Source organism: Salminus brasiliensis, chromosome 14 (assembly GCF_030463535.1).
Source record: "Salminus brasiliensis chromosome 14, fSalBra1.hap2, whole genome shotgun sequence".
NCBI classification, from domain to species: Eukaryota; Metazoa; Chordata; class Actinopteri; order Characiformes; family Bryconidae; genus Salminus; species Salminus brasiliensis.
Genome location: NC_132891.1, coordinates 17,956,370 through 17,976,253, shown reverse-complemented (window position 1 = coordinate 17,976,253; position 19,884 = coordinate 17,956,370). Strand labels below are relative to the sequence as shown.

Here is a 19,884-nt window from a genome sequence, read left to right as displayed (position 1 = left end):
CTGTCCTCGGACCATCCGGGCCTGATGCAGTGTTGTTAAAAGCTCCAGTGCTTTTCCGCCTCATCATTCCTCTGTTGATGTGCTGCTTGCACAGCTTTTACATGTTTAAATGACTCAGCGAAGGTTATGTCATTTACTGGGTGTGGGGGAGGAGGGGGGGGGGGTGAACAAATCCTGGAAAGACGCCCCTAAAAAAGCTCTCCTGGGTCATATTTTCTTTCAAAGCAGTTTTTTAGGTTTTGGATCAGCTGATTTCCTCTGAAACTTTGAGAAGCAGCATTCCACTGCGATTGTCAGGAAGTCCTGCCCTTCCTGGCAGCACGAATTGTTCTGTTCGGGGGCCGGTTGAGAGGGACGAATGTTGAATAGAGCTCTGCTTGTTTCTTCTTGTTTATCCGATCAAACGTGATGCATCTCAAGGAGGACCAAAGAGCATTCAGGGACGATGACGGTGCCCCGTAGTTCCAGCCTTAGCTGGCTTTGTTTTAGTGCCAGGTTGAAGCTGTGTGTGTGTGTGTGTGTGTGTGTGTGTGTGTGTGTGTGTGTGTGTGTGTGTGTGTGTGTCTTCTCTTGGTAGTTTGAGGTTATTGGTGATTAGGCTGGGCTAATTCCTGAAGGACTTTCCAATGAGTTCATCCCAAATCGGACCAAACCGAAGCCTTTGTCTGGGCAAACATGACATGGATCTCCTCTCAGAGTTCAGAGTCACCCAGGCTTCTGTTTTGGCACAGTGAACTTCAGAAGCTGTGTTGCCTACATTGTAAAACACTGTGTGTGAAGTGTGTGACTCATTCCTCTGAACCAGGACCAGCGTTTTTGGGAACCACAAATGAGGAGAACTCAAATGGCTGTCACCCATGAAGAGGTCAGGGGTCTTTCTAGTGCAACACTGGAGAAACCCAGACCGACTTGACTCACACAGCTACTCATGCTAATAATCACAGGGCTGGACTCACGCACACAATACTGTATTATTCACTGGTTAAAGACACACTCCTATCCTTTCTGCTGTTGCACTGTTACCGTCCCCACCACACCCCATACTTAAAACACCTTTGTCTTTAAAACACTCGAAAAGTAAACGTGACTAAAACACAGGCCCTGTCATGCAGCGCACACACACACACACACACACACACACACACTTGCTTTTCAACAGCTCTACTGCAACCATGGTGATGTAGCAGCGATGTCTCCTTGCTAACTTGCCACCACCCTCACTCCTCTTTCTCATAGTTTCTTATGTCTACATCCTTCTATTCTCCATATCCTTCCTCTTAACGCCCCTGGAACTCTATACTGCATAGCACTGCTCTGACTGTTCAGAGAGTGTGTTCATATTACATCATGAATGGTGATCAAAGATCAGGTTTTCCACCCTCTTTATAGATCATCCGCTCCTAGACGATCCACCTCTGCCCTCACTACGACTTCTGTTCTGTTTAGTAGTAGTAGTATAAAACTACCTTTCATTGGCTAGTTTAGAGCAGGGATGTCCCAGGTTTTTGTTGTGCCCGATCAAGTCTGAGTATCTAACTACTCTGTATTGGTCGATACTTCTGATCTGATCTGATCTGATCTGATCTGATCTGATTCATCCATCCCTTCATCTTCTAGTCCACTTCATCCTGGCTAGGGTTGCAGCAGGTCCGGAGCATACCCGGAATCATTGGGTGCAAGGCAGGAATACCCCCTGGACAGGGTGCCAGTTTATCACCGGGTACCACAAAACCACATGACCATTGGCACACATTAACACCTGGGGGCAATTTTGCATGGCCAGTTCACTTGCCTTGTGCATTTTTGGGAGGCGGGATGCATGCATGCTGCATGGACCCGTCAAACTCTTCCCAAACAGAACCCACAACCGCAGGCCCCGGTTGTGCTACACACTCACTACCTGCGGTGGCACCGCACTTCCCTGATCCGATCAGATCTAATCTCATCCAGTTTTGTTGTCTTACATAATGCTGTGTTTGACAGTGTACCGATCCACTCCATTCCCAATCCCTCATTCCCAAGCACCTTATTGCTGAGACTCTATGTACCTACTTCTGGGAACGCTCCTCCTCACTGCTGCATGTTGTGGATAACGTCCTTTTACTTCAGCTCAATGACTCTGGATCGGAAGATCTGCAATTTTGTAGCCGTATATAGCCAAAAACAACTTAAGGCATAATTTCAGATCATTGATCTCTTCTGCATGTCTTGAATGCTTTAAGTTTTGGATCTATAACATTTCCGATTTGATGTAGGTGAATCAACACCTTCACACCGGTGCTTCCTGGTGCACTGATGTATTTTTACTCCTTTAGAGATCACTGTGAAGCTTTTCCAGGATCAGCCCTCCTACAGTGAGCCTCTTCATGACTGAAGCCCCAGATCTGTAAGATCTGTGCTTTGGAGGGAGGCCTGTGCAAAACACCTGGTGGCGGGTACGGCTGCCTAGCAGCCAGCATCCCAGGGGACCCCTCTTCCAAACCCCCCATTGGGTTTTTGGAGACAGGAAAGAGTGAGCCTGGCATATGTGATGTGCACGTTCATGCATGCCTTTTTTCACCCACTTGCACTGTTCACACAGAACACACACATCTCTCTGCTGGTATTCAGGGCTGGGTTCCTAACGATAGGTATGCTGTAGACACACAGTGTAGAGCTTCTAAGTCATCTGTCAAGGAGCAGGTTGTAAAATCTGCGCTTCTGTAGCACTGAAGTCTGTGTGACTGATTTGATTACGCTCTGCATGTTTGGCAGTATTGACAGGGACGTGTTTGGGCTTGCAGAGTACCTGGCTGTGGAGGGTAGGGGGTGATAAGATGGAGTAAGGAATATTCGAAAACAACTGGCAAACAGTCAAACCTCAATCAACACTACAGCCTGACTGAGTTTGGAAATTGGGACTGATTTTTAAATTTTAAACGTCAGTATTTAATTATTATTGTGATGCATTTTATGATCATGAGAACCAATATGATGTTTTTCCAAGCATTATGTGGATATCAATATCAATATTTTTGCCATACTGCCCACCTGTACCTTCTTGAGATGCTTCCACATCTGGACTTTTTATTCTGGTTAAATCTGACACTGGTTCATTTTCACCTTTGATGCGAATCATTTGGGCTGGTGTGAATACAGTAATCCTACGCTGATGCAGACAAAAACCCTCGAGAGGCGTTGGTCTGGTCTGTGGTGAAAACGTGATCCGACCTCGATCCAACCCAGTGATCAGGTGTACTCAGCTTCTGAGCTAAATGGCTGCCATAAGCAGACGTTAACCTGATATATTGCCCAGATAATTACCACAGCTATAAACAAATGTCGTCTCTGTTGTTGCTCCATGTTAATCCCACCCCAGACAGGTGTGTCCAAAAAGCAGAATGAATGTTCTTGGGGGGGGGGGTCTTTAACTGATTCGGACTAGAGCAAACAATCTATAGGAGTGAAAACAACATGCGTATACCTGTATTTAATAGAAGTAAGCATATAAGCATGAACTCATTAATTCCTAGAAAGAGTTGTTATTCTGGCGAGATGCACACATTCCCATTCAGCATCTCAATAAACAGGACATGCTGTTCTGTCATGAACAGCCGACACCACCTTCATTTCTGAGTCATGTAGAAAAAATACACTCCCATGATGTTTTCACTTATGTTTACACCTGCGCCATCCCAGTACTTTTTACTTTACTTTTTACTGAATTCCTGGTCAGTCTTCTCAGGATTTTGATTTCCCTTCTCATTTGATTATCATTAAAATGTGGTGTACAACCCTCTCTCATCAATACTCTGTTCTGTGCTAGCCAGCCTGGCAATAAGCACTCTCCTCAAAGTGTGTTTGACTGTCCACTGAAGTTGCACTAGCAGCAGTTTGGCTCTTTTTGTGTGACTTGGAGGAGACGCATGCTGACCTTCACCCTCCCAGTTCTGGTAGTAATGGGAGGGGAGTAGTAGGTACTGGGTGGGAATTGGATATGATAAAATTGGGATATAAAACACCATATACAATACAATATACTAGAGCTGGGCGATATTGGAAAAATGTATATCACAATATTTAAAGACGATGTGTTTACAATATTTATCATATTATTGTCGTTTAGGCAAAATGCAAATACTCTCCCATACTGATCACCGTCATTTCTACTCAAAACATGCTGCACTCCGTTCAATTAAATAGGACTGATTACACTCTTTGTAATGAAATGTCTAGTTAATCTGTATTCTTTAAGAGCAGGCAATATCCAGCATATTGTGTTCCACAATAACAACATTTATCACGCAATGATAAAATGTCATATTGCCCAGCTCTACAATACACTGGTGCATTACCAGTAGGATACGTTTGTGAGGCGTGCCTATACATCGAGAAAGGCCGAGAGCTTTCCTTGCAAGCCTTCGTGAAACTCGACCGTTCGGTTGGAATTTTTTCAAGAGCACTTTGTGACGTTCAACAAATTGTTGAGCCGCATCAAGGAGCTTTCATTTGATCTTCCTCCTCAGCAAAGCGCAACAGCTCAAGCAGGCTGAGCTCCGCTAATCCTTTCTTTTTGCTTTTCCCATGCCTGTCACATGCATGGTGTGTTGCCTTATGTAACACGGCCTTCTTATGCGTGTACGGTGTTTCATTATTTATCAGTCGCAACTGTAACTAGAAAGCTCCATCGTTCTGCTGCTCTGATGTCTGGAGTCAAGCCTTAACATGCCTTTAATTTATGAGCTCACCTGATGTCCTCGACACCCACATTCCCCTCATTCCACTTTACTGAGATCCTGCCACACCGTGTAGACTCAGTCCTAGAGGAATGCGTGTACGTAACGTGCCTCTTGGTCATGAGTGGGTGGGGAGGGCGGGCGGGCGTGTGTGTGTGTGTGTGTATGTGAGATTACTGTACATCACAGCCTGCAGCATTAAAGCTTCCTCTGTGTCAATATTTGTGTTCCTTGTCAAGAGGTTAATCCTGCCCAGTAAAGCCAAAGTGTTCTTCAGTCACGAGGGATCTTGCAGTCGTCTTCTTTCCCGTCTGTTCTCTTGGCCAATGGGAGGGTCAGGATGTGTCTGGAAAGCACAGGTTAAAGCTTTTGCCTCAGTACAATAATTCTAGACTGGTTAAGGGATGTTGTGAGCGAGGACATGTGATCTGCGTGACTTAGCAGTGTGTTTGTGTGCTAAAGAGAGATGGGGTGGGACTGTAGTCTGGCTGTGTCCGCAGTGGAGCTGCACGATATGGACAGAATTCTAGAATTGTCTTTAAATACTGTATATTGCTGTGATTATACTGTACATTGATATGATCTTAGAAGTCACTAGTGGTTAAAAACTAGACCATAAATAATCTGATGCATCAGTACACCCTATCTGAAGCTGGGATTGATCAGTAAAAAAGTAGTGATTGGTTCAAGGGCTCCTTTGGTTATTGCAGAGGCTAGTATTGCAATAACGAGGAAAAAATATTTTGTACAGCCCTAAATCCACTGCATGTTTTGAAGATGTTTATGAGTCGGAAGTGTTTTTCTCTACTGTAAGCAGTCATAAGGTCACTCCTTACGCCTTTGGTTCCGAGAAACCGGCGCGCTCGCACCCCTCTAACACTCACTCTATCCGTTATCAGCCTCTGCCACCCCCTGTCCTCAGAAACCACTCCCTCTTAGTCATTTTACCGTGAAATTCTCTCTCTCTCTCCCCCTCTCTCTCTCGCTCACTCACACTCTCACTGTCTTGCCTCTTGTAGAGACCCGTCACCCAGCTCCCTACCTTGCATCAGCTCAGCAGCTTCATTCTCACCATTTCACCCTTCCTTCCTCCTCCATCGCCTCCTCACTGCTGCTTAATTGAATCTCTAGTTCGCCTCGTTCCACTCCTCTGCCCCTCGCTCTCTGTAAAGACCTTTCTTTTCCGCCTGCGAGATGTTTGAACAAATATTTCCTTTCATAGAGTCAAGCTCTGTGCTACTGGAAACACTGTCGCATTTACAGCAAACCACCTCGACCCGCCTTTCCCAAAGGTCCAGGAGAATGCACCCTGTGTTTCACTTTCTGCCCGTCTCCAGTCTTGTCTTGTACCTTGCTGTAAGGATGCCACGATTCCCAAAATTCACCCGGCCCAACGCCCCTTACCGGGAATGGTGAAAGTTAAATGCATGAATATAATTATCGATTTAATCAGACTCCATAAATATAAAATATGAGTAATCTCTGACTAATTTGTCTTATTGGTTAACATACACATGTGTCTGCTCAGCATGAGTTGGAGAAAGACTGTTTTGGACCAGCCACGTAAGAGATTATCAAAGTCACACTGATTAGAAGCCCAACCCTACCTAACCTTACCTTTTAGTGAATACAGGGAGTTGGGACCCAGACAATCACTGCTCCCTACAGTATATTTGACTTTACATTCACAACCCTGTTATTTTTCCTGAGAATAGGGGGGGTAAACACTGATTTTGGGCTCTGCTTTAATAGGCTGGTTCACAGCATCTGATTGGGTCACATGAGCCACGTATAGCATTGTTTCATCACTAGCAATAGCACTGTAATTATTCCCAATTCTGACCGTTGTGCTGCTATCCTCTCATTGTGTCCTCTCAGTGCGATGTGCTGAAGCTGAGGAAGTCATAATCAGGTTAGCTTTTAGCCTTTTCCCCGCTTGCTCTCTTCTCAGGGTTTGGCATTCTCAAGTCTTACTGGTAAAAGCTGATGTGTGTTTAGCTGCACTGGTCGTCAGCTGAGGTGGTCCATGTTGTTTCCTAAGGCGATTATATTGGAAAGAAGAGATGATAAAGGCTAGTGTTAGCTTTTAGTCTAGTGCAGATTCCTGATTGTGCCCCCTGGCTTTTGTTTCTCTGTGTGTCAGGTTTGAACTTCTTTTCTGCGAATGCTGGATCAGGTAAAGCTGTGGTCACAGGTCTTGGCTCCTGTAGCAGCCTGTATTCCCATAATTAGCAGATTTTCTGCGTTTCAGTATCAACAACACCATAATTTGCTGCTGCTGTCGCATTTTATGGTTTAGTAGGCTGGGTTTATGTAATTGTTGGGGGTGTAAATATACAATTCCATTTTTGAAGGAGGACACAACAGTGTTTGAGGTTCAGAGTATGTCAGTTTCATGTATCGAACACTCATTATTCAACGATGCCGAGCTGGTACTGGTGTAGGGTTTAGATATTGCTGCTTCTGGATGCAGATTTTCCGACCTGTACGCTTACAGACCAAACTCTGTGTTCTGTATAATCAGTATTAAATGAGTGTGAGGGTTTTATTTGTTTTGAACAGTATTGTGTGTTGAATTTGCTACATGCCTACCTTGTTGATATCTGGCCCTGAAGTTCAGCCTGTCTGTACTAAGAACTGTATGGCCGAAGACAAGCACACCATTCAGATGAGATGGATGGTGCTCAGTGCTGATACGGGCACATTCCACACGTCTCTGATACACTTGTTCAGTATCAAATATTTAGGCTCTTTGTTTTAGGCCAGACGTGGAGATGACATCATTAAATTATAAAGGACAATGGCATTCATTATGATTCATAATGTGATATGGTTATGATGGAGTTTCATTACTGGCTCTGCTGGTTCCAGGATCGAGGGTCTGTTTTCATTCCTGCCTAGTCACCTCACTCGGAATCCTCTGCATTTTTCTGTTTGATTTGAAGCCAGTGCAGATAGACACCGTATCTGGGGCAGAAGGCAAGGCTGGGGGGGGATGACATCAGTCTGCATGAGCAAAGTGTATGTGTGTGTGTGTGTGTGTGTGTGTGTGTGTGTGTGTGTGTGTGTCGTCTCAGTGTTGTAAGCATAGCTGCATGCTCTGAATATTTTTGGCCCGACTGCCTTATGCCTCAGCTCTCTGCTTTGGAAGGCTTCGTCCAATAGGTTAAAAACCCCAAACACACTAAGCCCCTTTTCTTCTTTTTTTTAACCTACATTTCAAGACCTCTTTGATGAAGGTGGAACGGGCAAGACAACAAAGGGCTGACGCAGAAAAGGACCGTTATTACAGAACGTCTACAGATGAAGCTGAATCACGTCCGCACTGTAGATTCACCTGCTGTTTACTGCCGTGCTCAGCTGATTCGTTCCAGGCCCGATCCCTGATCCGATCCCTGATCCGAACACATTCCACTTTGTTTGCCTGGTCTCCTTAGAAAGCAGGTTACAGCACTAAGCCTGAAATCCCCTTTTCAGGACTCCAGATGAAATTGGGGTTATACTTAGTAATGTAAGGGATGTGCACCCCCTTGTGGTTAAGGGAAGCCATGCTCTAGAGCACACACAAGCTTTGTTGGAGGAAGAGGCAGGACCAGAGGAAGGCCTGTGTTGGGCAGGACTGCTATGGTGCCGTGTGATTGGCTTTCAAGGCGCAAATGCGGGTGTCTTCCATGGATCTGATTGGGAGGGGGGGGTGTGTGAAAGTGTGTGCATGTGTGTGCGGGTTTGTGCTTCACCATAGTAGGAATTTTCCTCTCCCGTTTGAAAGGAACGGAATATTTGTGTCCGTTCCTGGAATTTTCCATCGTCCAGTGTGCGCTTCAAGCTGTGGTTTATTAGGTTCTAGAAGGAAATACATTGGAAAGGAAAGGAGTACACTGGTGTTTCTCAAGCTATTGTCCATCTTCTGCATCTGTGGCATTCAATAGATTGCCAGTTTCGGCACAACTCTTCTCTAGAACAGGCACAATGTCAATGACTCGGTGCTTCAGTGTTTCAGTTCCAGGCCTGAGGGCTGGTGTCCAGCACAGTTTTTGGTGATTTCCTTGCTGAAATGCACCTCAACTCTCAACTCCCCAGCAAATGATCAGATTAACAAGGTATATTAGAGCAGGGTGTTCTCCAAACTGTACTGTACACCACCGGCCCTCCAGGACCGCAACTGTGGAACCATGGACTGGTGTAGTAGATCTATACGGTACAGTGGAGCATTCCAGTAGAGGCGGTGGCTGTGACATTATTTTATTGTATTGTGATCTCTAAGCATATTTTTGATATTGTCAGTATTAACAGAACACTGACCAACTGCATGTTTTATTACTAAGAGCATAATTGCTCCTGTTTTACAGGATGGAGTGCGGCACCATAGGATAGCATGCATCTTGCATCATAATAATAAAATAAAAATCTTAATAAATTAATAAATAGTAAGTTTATCATATTACTCACCCCTTTTGGACACCTTTATAAAACTGTGGTTATATACAGAATAGACAAGATGGTTCGAAAAATTGCTAATTCCAATCAGCCAGTTGTAATTGTGCTCTCTTTCTAATGAACTATATAGTTGGTCAGTGTTGGTCAGAACTCTCTCATGATCTCCACAATACCGCCAGACAATCATGTTGCGATGTAATTCATCCTGATAACGTCTTTCTAACGTCATGTTGTTGTTTTGCAGGAGCGCTTTGCCGAGATCTTTGGGAAGGACGCAGCAGCAGAAAGCAGAAGGTCGCAGGAGAGCTTTAAGAAGTGGCTGCTGGCGGGGATGACCCTGTTTACAGGAGTCGTGGTGGGCTCCCTCATCGCTCAGAAGCGTCTGTAAGGGGGGCCGGGAGGATTCCCTGAAGAAAACTGCCTCCTCCTCCTCTCAGTACAGACGTCAGGCGAAAACAATGAAGGAACTTAAACCCTCTTTAAAGTGTAAAGTTTGGTTTTGGTTTTGGTTTTCTTTGCCAAGAATTGTCATGTTTACACCCCTTTCTTCCCACGCTGCACTGTGGACTGCGCGAGCGGCCGAAGCACACTTGTGACACGTGTCTTGAAAGGCGGGCGGCGCGTAGCAAGGACTTACACATCACTTCAGAAAAAAACTCGTCTAGCACAGAGATTGCTTAGAAGTAAAGCGGCTAAGCTGTATCTGTTCACGTTTCTGACCCTTGTTTTCTGGGCTTAGAGGGACATTTATTCAAAGCCCTGCACTACAGTTTAAAGGCTTCTCTTCTCAGTCCTGAAGTTTAACACCTGACTGCAAGCTCTTTAACAGTACAGGGCTGTCCTCAACAAACAAACAAACTAACTAACAAATAAACAAACAAACAATGAAGGGGATGCTTTAGACATTCGGGTCATTTTCTCCAGCAAAATCTGGGCTAAATCGCCATGTACATGTTAAGCCTAGTTGTCAGTGTCGCAGTGGTCAATGAAGAATTCTCGTAGTTTAGTTAAAGACTAAGCTTAGTTTGTGTTTGTCTAAAGGCCCGTTTTTAGGCCCACAGAAAGCTTGCCGAGTGGGAAGCTAAGTACAGGACTAAGCGTGGAGACGTTCAGAAGCTCTGTTGGAGCACCTCAGTTTTTTTGAATGGACCAAGTGCACCCTCACACATTATGGGGGATGCTGTTCGGATATGGGTGCAAGTAAGTTAAGTATGTTCGTTTTGTTCTTTGTGTTTTTTTTTGTTTTGTTTTTTTTGGTTGTTTTCTTTTTAATGTTGCATTATTAAACCTAATTTTGTTGGATGTGTGGTTATCACCTATAACTTTCTCTACACCATTGGGAGTATTGTAAGGAGAGGTAGGATAGGCACGCATTGCTGTGTTCCTTACACTGCATCATACACACGTAATGTAATATCTCAATTAACAGACAGAAATTAGATTAAACCACATTGCCACACGAGTCCCTGGTGTCGTGTGTATGTGTGTGTGTGTTGTTTTTGAGAAAGGGGGGGTATGTGATGTTTATCTTGAGAAAACTTAGAACACCTTCAAAGCAGGTTAGAGATGTTAAATACAGCTTAGGTAGTAAAACTATACTTGCTCATAATGAACTTACCTGCTACTGATGTATGGTAGATGTCACAATTCTACTTTGCTATATATATGAGTGTGTGTGTGTGTGTGTGTGAGGGGGGTGGGGCGGTTGGGATTGAGGCGTTTCTATTTTAAGTTCTCATGCAACATATATAACACTGCAGCACAAAGCTGGATTCAGCTAATCTTGAATTTGTTTATTTTCTCCATACATCCAACATTTTTCTTATTATCGACCATTTACTGTGCATCTCCTCATAACCATTAACTAATCCATGCTGAGACCATGCTTGTCTTAAGACAGACCCATCCATTTGTTCTTTGACCGGTATTATATCGTATGCCATAAAGTAGGGCTCTTTTTTTTTTTTTAAGTCCTAAAAGGCTGGCATCTTGCCCAAACACACCTGTTTAACCCACCCAGGTTATCATACACACCTAGTTTAACTCGTCTGTTAATGCCCAGCTGCAATAGAATTTTTTTCCAATAGGTTAAATTTATTTGTATAGGGAGTTCGCCAAACTTTGCTGTACTCTGGCCCCCCACAACAAAAATTGGCCAGCCAAGAGAACCAGAGTGAATGGAAGGGTGGAGAATATTCTACACTCCCAATGATCGATCACACACACACACAGATCTTGAAGTGCACTCCAGCCCATATGAAAAGTTAAAGCATCAACACATCTGTTGTAAAGATACCAACTCACCAGTGGCTACGTGCCTCAACAGGCTCTTGACTAATATTTTTGTTTAAAGACCACAAAGGGCCCAAAGTGGTCCATCGGAATAAGGCGTTGTCACTATGACCAGAGGATCGCTGGTTCGAATCCCGGTCATGCTGCTAACCATCGGCAGCCGGGGCCCCGAGAGAGCACAACTGGCCTTGCTCTGTCTCACTCCATATTGCTTAATCATGTTGGTTGCCCAGTGATATTGCATCAGAAAAATTGGTGAGAAAATGGCTTAAAAAAACAGGGTGAGCATTTTTCTTTTGAAAGCAGGATCATTTACAATTGATTAGTATTAGTAAATTCAAAACTTTCCAGTGGTTCTACAACCTTTTAGTACAAAGCGTGCTGGGTATACTGGACGACACAGACATAAAACAAAATTGTTTAGGCTGGAGTGTGCCACCATAAAGTAGCCATGAACATATTTAACACCCTTTGGTGTAGTCCTACTCCCCCTGTTCCGGCTCATAAGACATTTACAGACAGGTGTAACGTTCAAACGCACTCAAATCTGTCAGCTCTCCCTCTTCCTACCACCTTACCGCCTCATCTTCAACCGCTGCGTTTAACTGCTGTGTCTTGCTGTCATGGCGGCTCTTTCTGCTCGTCACTCAGCGCTGCTCCTCTGCTCGTGTCAAATGGAGAAAAATAATTGAGAAGACGTGACGAAACGGACTGCTACGCTTTTAAAGCGTTTAATTCGAACTTCACACCAAGTTTTGTCATGTAATGGCGGTAGTAGAGATTACTGTCCTGCCTTTGGCCTTCACAGTGAGCTCAAATCTGGGCCAAGCATTTAACCCAGAAAACCCACTTTACTATAACATGCTTAAAGGTTTTTGCCCTTTTCAGATCCATATTCCTGTTGAACACAGCCTAACACAGGCCTCTTGGGTCAATAGTTAATTCTTTAAACAGGGAGAAGTTGTTTCAGCACACACTGAGTTACAGTACCTGAAAGAGGCCTGCTTGAAAGAGTTGGTAGGAGATACAATAGAAGTGTATTTCTTCTTATATCCAGCTAAATGTAATGTCATTTAACACTTTGAGATGGTGAATAATAAGAGCTGGCCTAGCTTTGGAAAATTTGAAACTGCCCCTAAATGTATATTATCGCTGCTCTGTAGACACTGATTTTACAGAATACATTCCACGTAAATGAAAATCTGCTGCTTGCTTGCCGTGTGTGCGTGAGGGTGTATGAGTGATGGTGTGCAAGAAAAGCTTGGCATTGTGCTTCAGCGTGAAAATGACCAGCCTTGGCACGACACTATGTAAACTAGTTAACTTTAAAAAAAGGAAAGAAAAAAAAAAAAACTTTTAGAGTAGCATAATAGCGTAGTGGAAAATATTTAAAGCCTTTTGATGATTTGAAAATATTATTTATGATATTTGGTGTAAACGCATAGTGTTCTTTCCTATGGCCTTAAACTCCATCCATTTCTTTAAGGTGTTTTGTTCCTCATTGTGTTTGTATTTAGCCAAGTTCATCTGAAACTAGCAAGACAAAAAAGAAACTATTTTTTTAAGGCTTATGGGTTTATTTAAACACCATCCCATGAATGAATTGTTTTGTCTTAGGACTTTTTTTTAAATGTCTGATATCATTCAAGTAAATAAAGACCGATTTCAACCCTCTACATTCATTTGTCTCTGTGATTATTAACTGTATATGGCCTCAGATGCCAAACAAAAAACACAAATTCCTCACTGAAGTCTGCACTGTATAATGAGTCATGAAGGTATGCCAAGTTAAAGGATTTATTTTACACACACACACCTCACAGCAGATTACTGAATGTATATATTTGTAGATATTACATTCATTTCCTTTTACCACAACAGCTGCGGTCACACAAAGGCTCTTCTAAACATAAATTGATGAATTTATGACCATTCGAAAATTGAAGAGGACGGAGAGTGTTGGCTAGGAAGGGCATCATATAATTATTAGTGCAGCGGGTACCTAGTCAGGCTGTCAATTGCCCTCCCTGCTCCTATTTCCACTGGCCCTTCTCATAGTCCCATTTGGAAGAGAAACCCTGCACTGGGTTCATCCGCATGTCCAGCATCCTCTTCACCTGCTTGGCCTCCCACTCTTCATCAAAAGTACAAGGACGAGGCGGATACACTGAGGACAAAGAAATAATGGGGATATATATAAATAAGTATATAAATAAATATATATAAGACCATCTATAGTGATTTCCAGAAGTACTAGGACAGCAAAGTAAAGACTGCAAACGCTGCAGCATGTTTAATTAATCCCGTAAATTCCCAGGCTAGGACACACATCTTACTGGTATTGATTGGCAACAATCAATAGGAGGCAAGATCAGCAGAAAACATAGATCAGTGATTGAGTGGTGTCTATGTCATCCAGCACTCAAGGCTTAATATTAGTTTTGGAAAGAATGTGCTTTAGAATGCGTCTAAACTCATATCCAAAGACTATATTTTAAGACTATATAAGGATTATAAAATAAGGGATTAAGAACACCTGAAATAATAATAAAAAAAATCTAGAATAACTAAACAAAAACAAAACACAAAAAATACAAAGTAAGTATGTATGCAAAGATCACAACTCTCTGCTGTGTGGACAGTGTTGGTCCATCTCACCGTAGATGCGCTGCCAGAGCACCACCAGGCCAGTCAAGCCGATAAAGAAGAAGATTCCACCCAGTACTGTCTTCCACTCACTGGATGGCCTCTTCATCTCCGCATACGTCTCTTTAAACATAATCCTGTACACTACGACAAGCAGAGGACAAAAGAAAAGCACAGTAGAACAGAACCTTCAGACAAGATCAGTAAATTAAAGAACCTCCATAGAATGTAAACGTTCTACACCAATTCTCTACATTGTACAACCAAGCCAAAAATCACCAAGGAACCGTTCTAATTTGAGAACTGCTAAAAACTGGAAGACTACGTATACACACAGGCAAGTTTCTCTTCATTTGAAAGATTGTTCCAGGGTCCTTTCTCCTTCTGCTTCAAGCTCTTCTCAGCAGCACCAAGGGTTTCTTGGTAGGGTCTGTCCGGCAGAGGAGTATCAAGGCGATCCCAGTACATGGGGGCAGACATGTCTGGCTGCGCCGACACTTCTGATCAATGATGGAAAGAGACAAAGTCAGAGAGAGCGCAAGTGAGAGAGCGACCCCTACTGGAGAAAGAATGAACGCTGAGCATACTGTAGGAACTGATTTACCAGAGATGACTGCTGCATCAGAATATACAGAGTGCTCCAAAAGTCTGAGATCATATGGAAATAAAAATAGGTTTTGGATGAAAAGGGAAAGAAAGTCTGAGTTAAATGGCAATTATTCTACAGCTTCTGGGTAAATATTCATATTTAATTTGACAAATTTGTGGAGCCGAATAGGTACTGCCTTTATTTGAATCCAATCTCCACCACTGAAACTCATGTTCAGATATTTGGAATTTCTGGAAAGAAATTTCAGAAATTATCTTTGGATTAAAAAAATTCCACATTTTACCAGTAGCTCACAGACTATCCATTCATCCATCAGGGGTGTGCCATTATACTGAACTGCCTGTATATAGTATTTTTTATTTTTATTGCATTGTATAGTTGCCTCATGATTCATGTTAACTTGCAGCTGGTGCATCATCTAACAGTTAACAGTTTGCAGCTAAAACTTTAAACAAGCTTTGTGAAATCACAGGTTGTTTCAAATATTGCACTTTTAGAACGTTGAACAAACTGAAAATTAAGATTTTGACAAACACTGGGCACATTTTCAGTCACTTTTTGCTATATCGAAAAATGCATCAAATCGAGCTGCCATTGGATGAAACTGAATACAAGTTCTGTGAATCAAAGTGCAAATCCAGCACTTGTTCTTTACACTGTATCTAAATTTCATGATAAATGGACCAATAAAAATGCTCTAAAATGACCTGTCCTCCCATGAAGTGACACATATGCATGTGTATATGGATTTGTGTCACTTCATGGGGGAACAGGTCATTTTAGAGCATTTCTATTGGTCCATTTGTCATGAAATTTGGATACAGTGTAATACAAGGCCTACACATCTTCAGTTAACAGTTTCCTTTTTACCATGCCCATGGCTGGCCATCCTGGCACTGCCGGTGCTGAGAACCGCCACCTTCTGTCTGGACAACAGTGTCCTCACTCGTCCTGCAGTCAGGCGCAGCATCTAAGACACAGGATGGACATACAAACACCAAATTATATTACCTGGGTGGTGCACCACTCATCACAGCAGTGACGCCTACACAGCAGTGGTGCGTTTGTGGTGTTGCACCAGTATGACGTAACATGATATGTTTAAACATTTCAGTGACCTGGTTAGGTAACGGTTGGCTGGTGGTTAAGAAAATGATGAATGGCTAGAGGATGACCAACACATACTGTGCACAGCAAAGAGAAGTCATAGCCCCTGACCACACAACATATGTCAACAATGTAGGTGTGTCTAAAAAAAAAAAAAAAAAAAAAAAAAAAAAAAAAAAAAAAAAAAAAAAAAAATCACTAGTGAGTTTTCAATGTGTGTATTAATATATAAAAGAAAAGGAACCCCAGCAATACAACTGAGCCCAGAGACACTCGTGCCAGCTCAACACCCACCTAAATGCCTTGACCATGCTGGGAGCACTGCAAATATCTGCCCCAGCTCTATGGTGATCCCTTTCAGAGGGGCAGTTATATGATCAGTGTTTGAGAACATGGCCAATGAGCGCAAGTACATAAGCTTCTCTACTGAACTGGTAACTCAACAGGCCAATGGGAATTGACTTGGCTTAAAAGTGACTTCCATTGGAGGACTTGACACTTTGTTCAAATATGTGAATCATTTTACATTACTTATTTTATTCCCTTTAGTCACCTTCACAAACATTAGTTATTTTGGGGACAGCAAATACTTGAAATGAAAATGAAAATAATTTACTATAATAATTTTGGTCCTTTCAGGCAAAGTTACTGAGTTGATCTCTGCTTTGTTTCTTAATGTATGATGAATTTTATTACACATTTAATTAACATCATTAACAAAAGTTATACAACTTCCCAAATAATGCTAGAACCAGCTACAGTTCAGATTGGGCTGGACATTCAAACCTATAATCTATATGGTTAGATGTCCAAGTTATCAATATTTTCCCTTACACAGATTCTTACAAATAAGAGCTGACCAATACGGCGATATTTTATCGTATCGTGATAAATTTTGTTATCTTGATACACAATATGCTTTTCTAAGCTCATCAAAGATTCTTGGTGTTTAATAACTGGTTTAGTTATGTGACGTACCGCAGATCTTGAATTTAATTTTTTTTGTTTAGTATTTATACATGTGAAAAATTCTGCATCGTGGAAAAGGTCTTTATAGGTCCATATCACCCAGCCCTACTACAAATGATCTGAAACTTAAAGATGTGGAGTTCTTAGTTTTAGAATCATGTAGAAGAAGGAAAGAAGGAGCGCATCCGCGACTAAATGGGTTTCATGCTACTGAAATGATTGACTCTGTACTTTTGAACAGGGATTCCTGATTTCTGAATGACAGCGTACAGTTAAGCAACGGCCAAACTAGGGCGCCGTGCTCAGTGCTTACAGCTTAGGGAATTACTGTTAGTAACTGTGCCGCTCGCTGTGGCTCTAAGACTGTGTGACAAGGTTATCCTCTTATCGTGTTGACCCAAGGAGTCTCCAGAAATATATATCCCCCACATGTTTTGCCTAAAACAAATTGTTTATAGTTACTGGAGAATGTGCTAAAAACCGGAAACCATGAAACTACCCCTCATCTGGTGTGTTTACCACTCACACGGCCTGGACTTTCAGATTTCAGTGCTTTTATATGACCCATCAGCTATTAGATTCGTTTGTTCTTCTTTGGACTTTGGCTCCTTGATATATTTGATACGGCTGGCATGGCGGTGGCACTTGATTTACAAGCAGGCCACATGTACTAATGCATCAACTCTAGTGTCCTGAACCAAATCCAAATCCCAACCCCAGCCTGCTCAGTCTGGCTACTTAAAAAACCATCATCATCATCATCATCATCATCATCATCATCAGCTGTTGTTGTTGGTTACACTAGCAAACTGCCCTTCCAGCTTCTCTACAGGCAGTTGGAAGGGGTGACCAAAGTTTCCAGTCTACTCATCCAGAGATATACAAGGACAGCAGCATGTTGTGTACTGGCATGGTGGAGATACATGGAGAGGGAAAGGAATGGAATAACTGTAAAGACAAACTGCTTTCTTAATAGAACAACAACAAAAAAAAGGTAAACCAGACCCTTACATCCATCCTAAAGACAAAAAAGGGTGTAAAAGAGGGCTGTTCCCAGTCTCAGAGTCTGAGGCCCAGGCTGCACACAGCCATTAAAATGGGGGAATCTGGCAACATTTCAGCAGCAGAGCTCTGCACAGATAAACAGCCACGTCCAGACACTTGCAGCGGACATTTTAGACTTCACCGAGCAAAAACGGTCAACATTAAGACTTCTGAGCTAGTTTACTCCTAGAAATCCTAGAAATGAGCGAAGATACAACTGTCTTCAAACCTGAAGAAGCAGAACACCGATTTTCTCAACTCTGCAGCTTCGTGACGTACATAGATAGCCATGCTAGATAAAAGCGGGATACGTGTGTGTTTAAGGCACCAAAGCCAAACCACTGCACTTCATTATTATTTTATTTATTAATTAATTTTTTAGAAATAAGGAAGAACTAAGCAACGACGATGTCGATTTGCCTCCTGTTGCTTTTATATAATTGCACGTATGGACATAGCCGTCTTCATGCAACCCTTCTGTCCGGTACTAAGTACAAAACTTTACAGTAAGAAGGAACCAGCTTTCCCCAAACTTCACCTCCATTCCCGCGCACTCTAGCTAATGCGAATATACTCACGGTTTGCCTGAGAGACTGGAAGACCGAAGGGCCGTTACAACCACAAGTCAGTCAGTCAGTCAGTCAGTGAGTGAGGGAGTGAGGGAGGGAGGGAGCACACTGCCTCAGAGCAACCCCTGCCTTTGCCTCAGCCTTCAACAACCGTCAACGGTGACAAGCTCCAGACTCAAGAGGAGGAGGGAGAGAGACACTGAGACAAAGTAGAGAGAGAGAGAGAGAGAGAGAGAGAGAGAGAGAGAGAGAGAGAGAGAGAGAGAGAGACAAAGTGGAGAGGTGGAGAGAGAGAGACAAAGTGGAGAGGTGGAGAGAGAGAGAGAGAGAGAGAGAGAGAGAGAGACACACACAAAGTGGAGAGAGCGAGACAAAGTGGAGAGAGAGCGAGACAAAGTGGAGAGGTGGAGAGAGAGAGAGAGAGAGAGACAGAGAAAGAGAAAGAGAGACACAAAGTGGAGAGAGAGACAAAGTGGAGAGGTGGAGAGAGACACAGAGAGAGAGAGACAGAGAGAGAGAGAGACACAAAGAGAGAGAGACACACACAAAGTGGAGAGAGAGCGAGACAAAGTGGAGAGGTGGAGAGAGAGAGAGAGACACAAAGTGGAGAGAGAGAGACAAAGTGGAGAGAGAGAGAGAGACAAAGTGGAGAGGTGGAGAGAGAGAGAGAGACAGAGAGAGAGAGACAGAGAGAGAGAGAGACAGAGAGACACACACAAAGTGGAGAGAGAGACACACACAAAGTGGAGAGAGAGAGACAAAGTGGAGAGAGAGAGACAAAGTGGAGAGGTGGAGAGAGAGAGAGAGACAAAGTGGAGAGGTGGAGAGAGACACAAAGTGGGGAGAGAGAGACACAAAGTGGAGAGAGAGAGAGAGAGACAAAGTGGAGAGGTGGAGAGAGAGAGAGAGAGAGAGAGAGAGAGAGAGAGACTTACGACAAACCCTTGTGTGACTGATCCGGATTTCTGGTTGATATTCGGAGCGACTGAAGCGAAGAGGTTACACCGACCTGCAGGTGACTTCACCCCCCGCCCTCCTAAGCAGTAAATGAGCCCAATGTTATCTGCAGAAGCAGCTGCTGATACAGGTTTTCATTCTAAGCCTGAGCACAGCTGATTCCGCTTACTTCATTAACTGGGCTCAGTCTGTGGTCTTCCTACACTCGCCCAGCACTTTATTAGGAACACCTGTACACCCACCCACCCATTCGTGCACTTCCCATTAAGCTAATCGTGTGGCAACAGGGCAGTGCACCCAGTCATGCAGCTGTAGGCCAGTAGCTTCAGGTAATCGTGTCATTTACCTCAACCATCAGAAATGGGGGAGAAATGTGATCGTGCTTTCCAGTGTGGTGTGATTGTTGGTGCAGACAGACTGCTGATCTCCTGGGAATTTCTAGCAGGGCAGTTTCCTAGAGGCTACTCAGAGTGGTGCAATAAAGAAAGAGCACCCAGTGAGCGTTAGTTCACCTTGTTGATGTGAGGGGTCAACAGAG

At 43.3% G+C, this 19,884-nt stretch overlaps 2 protein-coding genes across 3 annotated transcripts in view; one reads left to right on the top strand and one right to left on the bottom strand.

The window, feature by feature from the left end:
- bcl2l1 (BCL2 like 1) overlaps nt 1-13,120 on the top strand; it is a 31,321-nt gene extending 18,201 nt beyond the window's left edge. For both annotated transcript variants that reach the window (XM_072696129.1, XM_072696130.1), the window contains one exon: nt 9,397-13,120. In XM_072696129.1, coding sequence (XP_072552230.1) covers nt 9,397-9,540 — 144 coding nt within the window. In that variant the 3' untranslated portion in view covers nt 9,541-13,120. The remainder of the gene's footprint in view (nt 1-9,396) is intronic.
- A 107-nt stretch (nt 13,121-13,227) lies between these two features.
- On the bottom strand, nt 13,228-18,543 carry cox4i2 (cytochrome c oxidase subunit 4I2). Its single transcript, XM_072696131.1, has 5 exons — nt 18,399-18,543; nt 15,571-15,670; nt 14,426-14,590; nt 14,103-14,234; nt 13,228-13,611 (listed from the first exon to the last, which is right to left on the bottom strand). Exons 2-5 carry the CDS (start codon nt 15,668-15,670, stop codon nt 13,478-13,480), a joined length of 531 nt encoding a protein of 176 aa, XP_072552232.1. The 5' UTR covers nt 18,399-18,543; the 3' UTR covers nt 13,228-13,477.
- Nucleotides 18,544-19,884: the final 1,341 nt, after the last annotated feature.

Bases quoted from the DNA above. Each gene is read 5' to 3' on its own strand.
- cox4i2 (XM_072696131.1), bottom strand. From the start codon at position 15,670: ATGCTGCGCCTGACTGCAGGACGAGTGAGGACACTGTTGTCCAGACAG. The intron at 14,591-15,570 runs GTAAAAAGGAAA...ATCATTGATCAG, and splicing joins GATGGCCAGCCATGGGCATG to AAGTGTCGGCGCAGCCAGAC. The intron at 13,612-14,102 runs GTGAGATGGACC...CTTTGTCCTCAG, and splicing joins GCTCTGGCAGCGCATCTACG to TGTATCCGCCTCGTCCTTGT.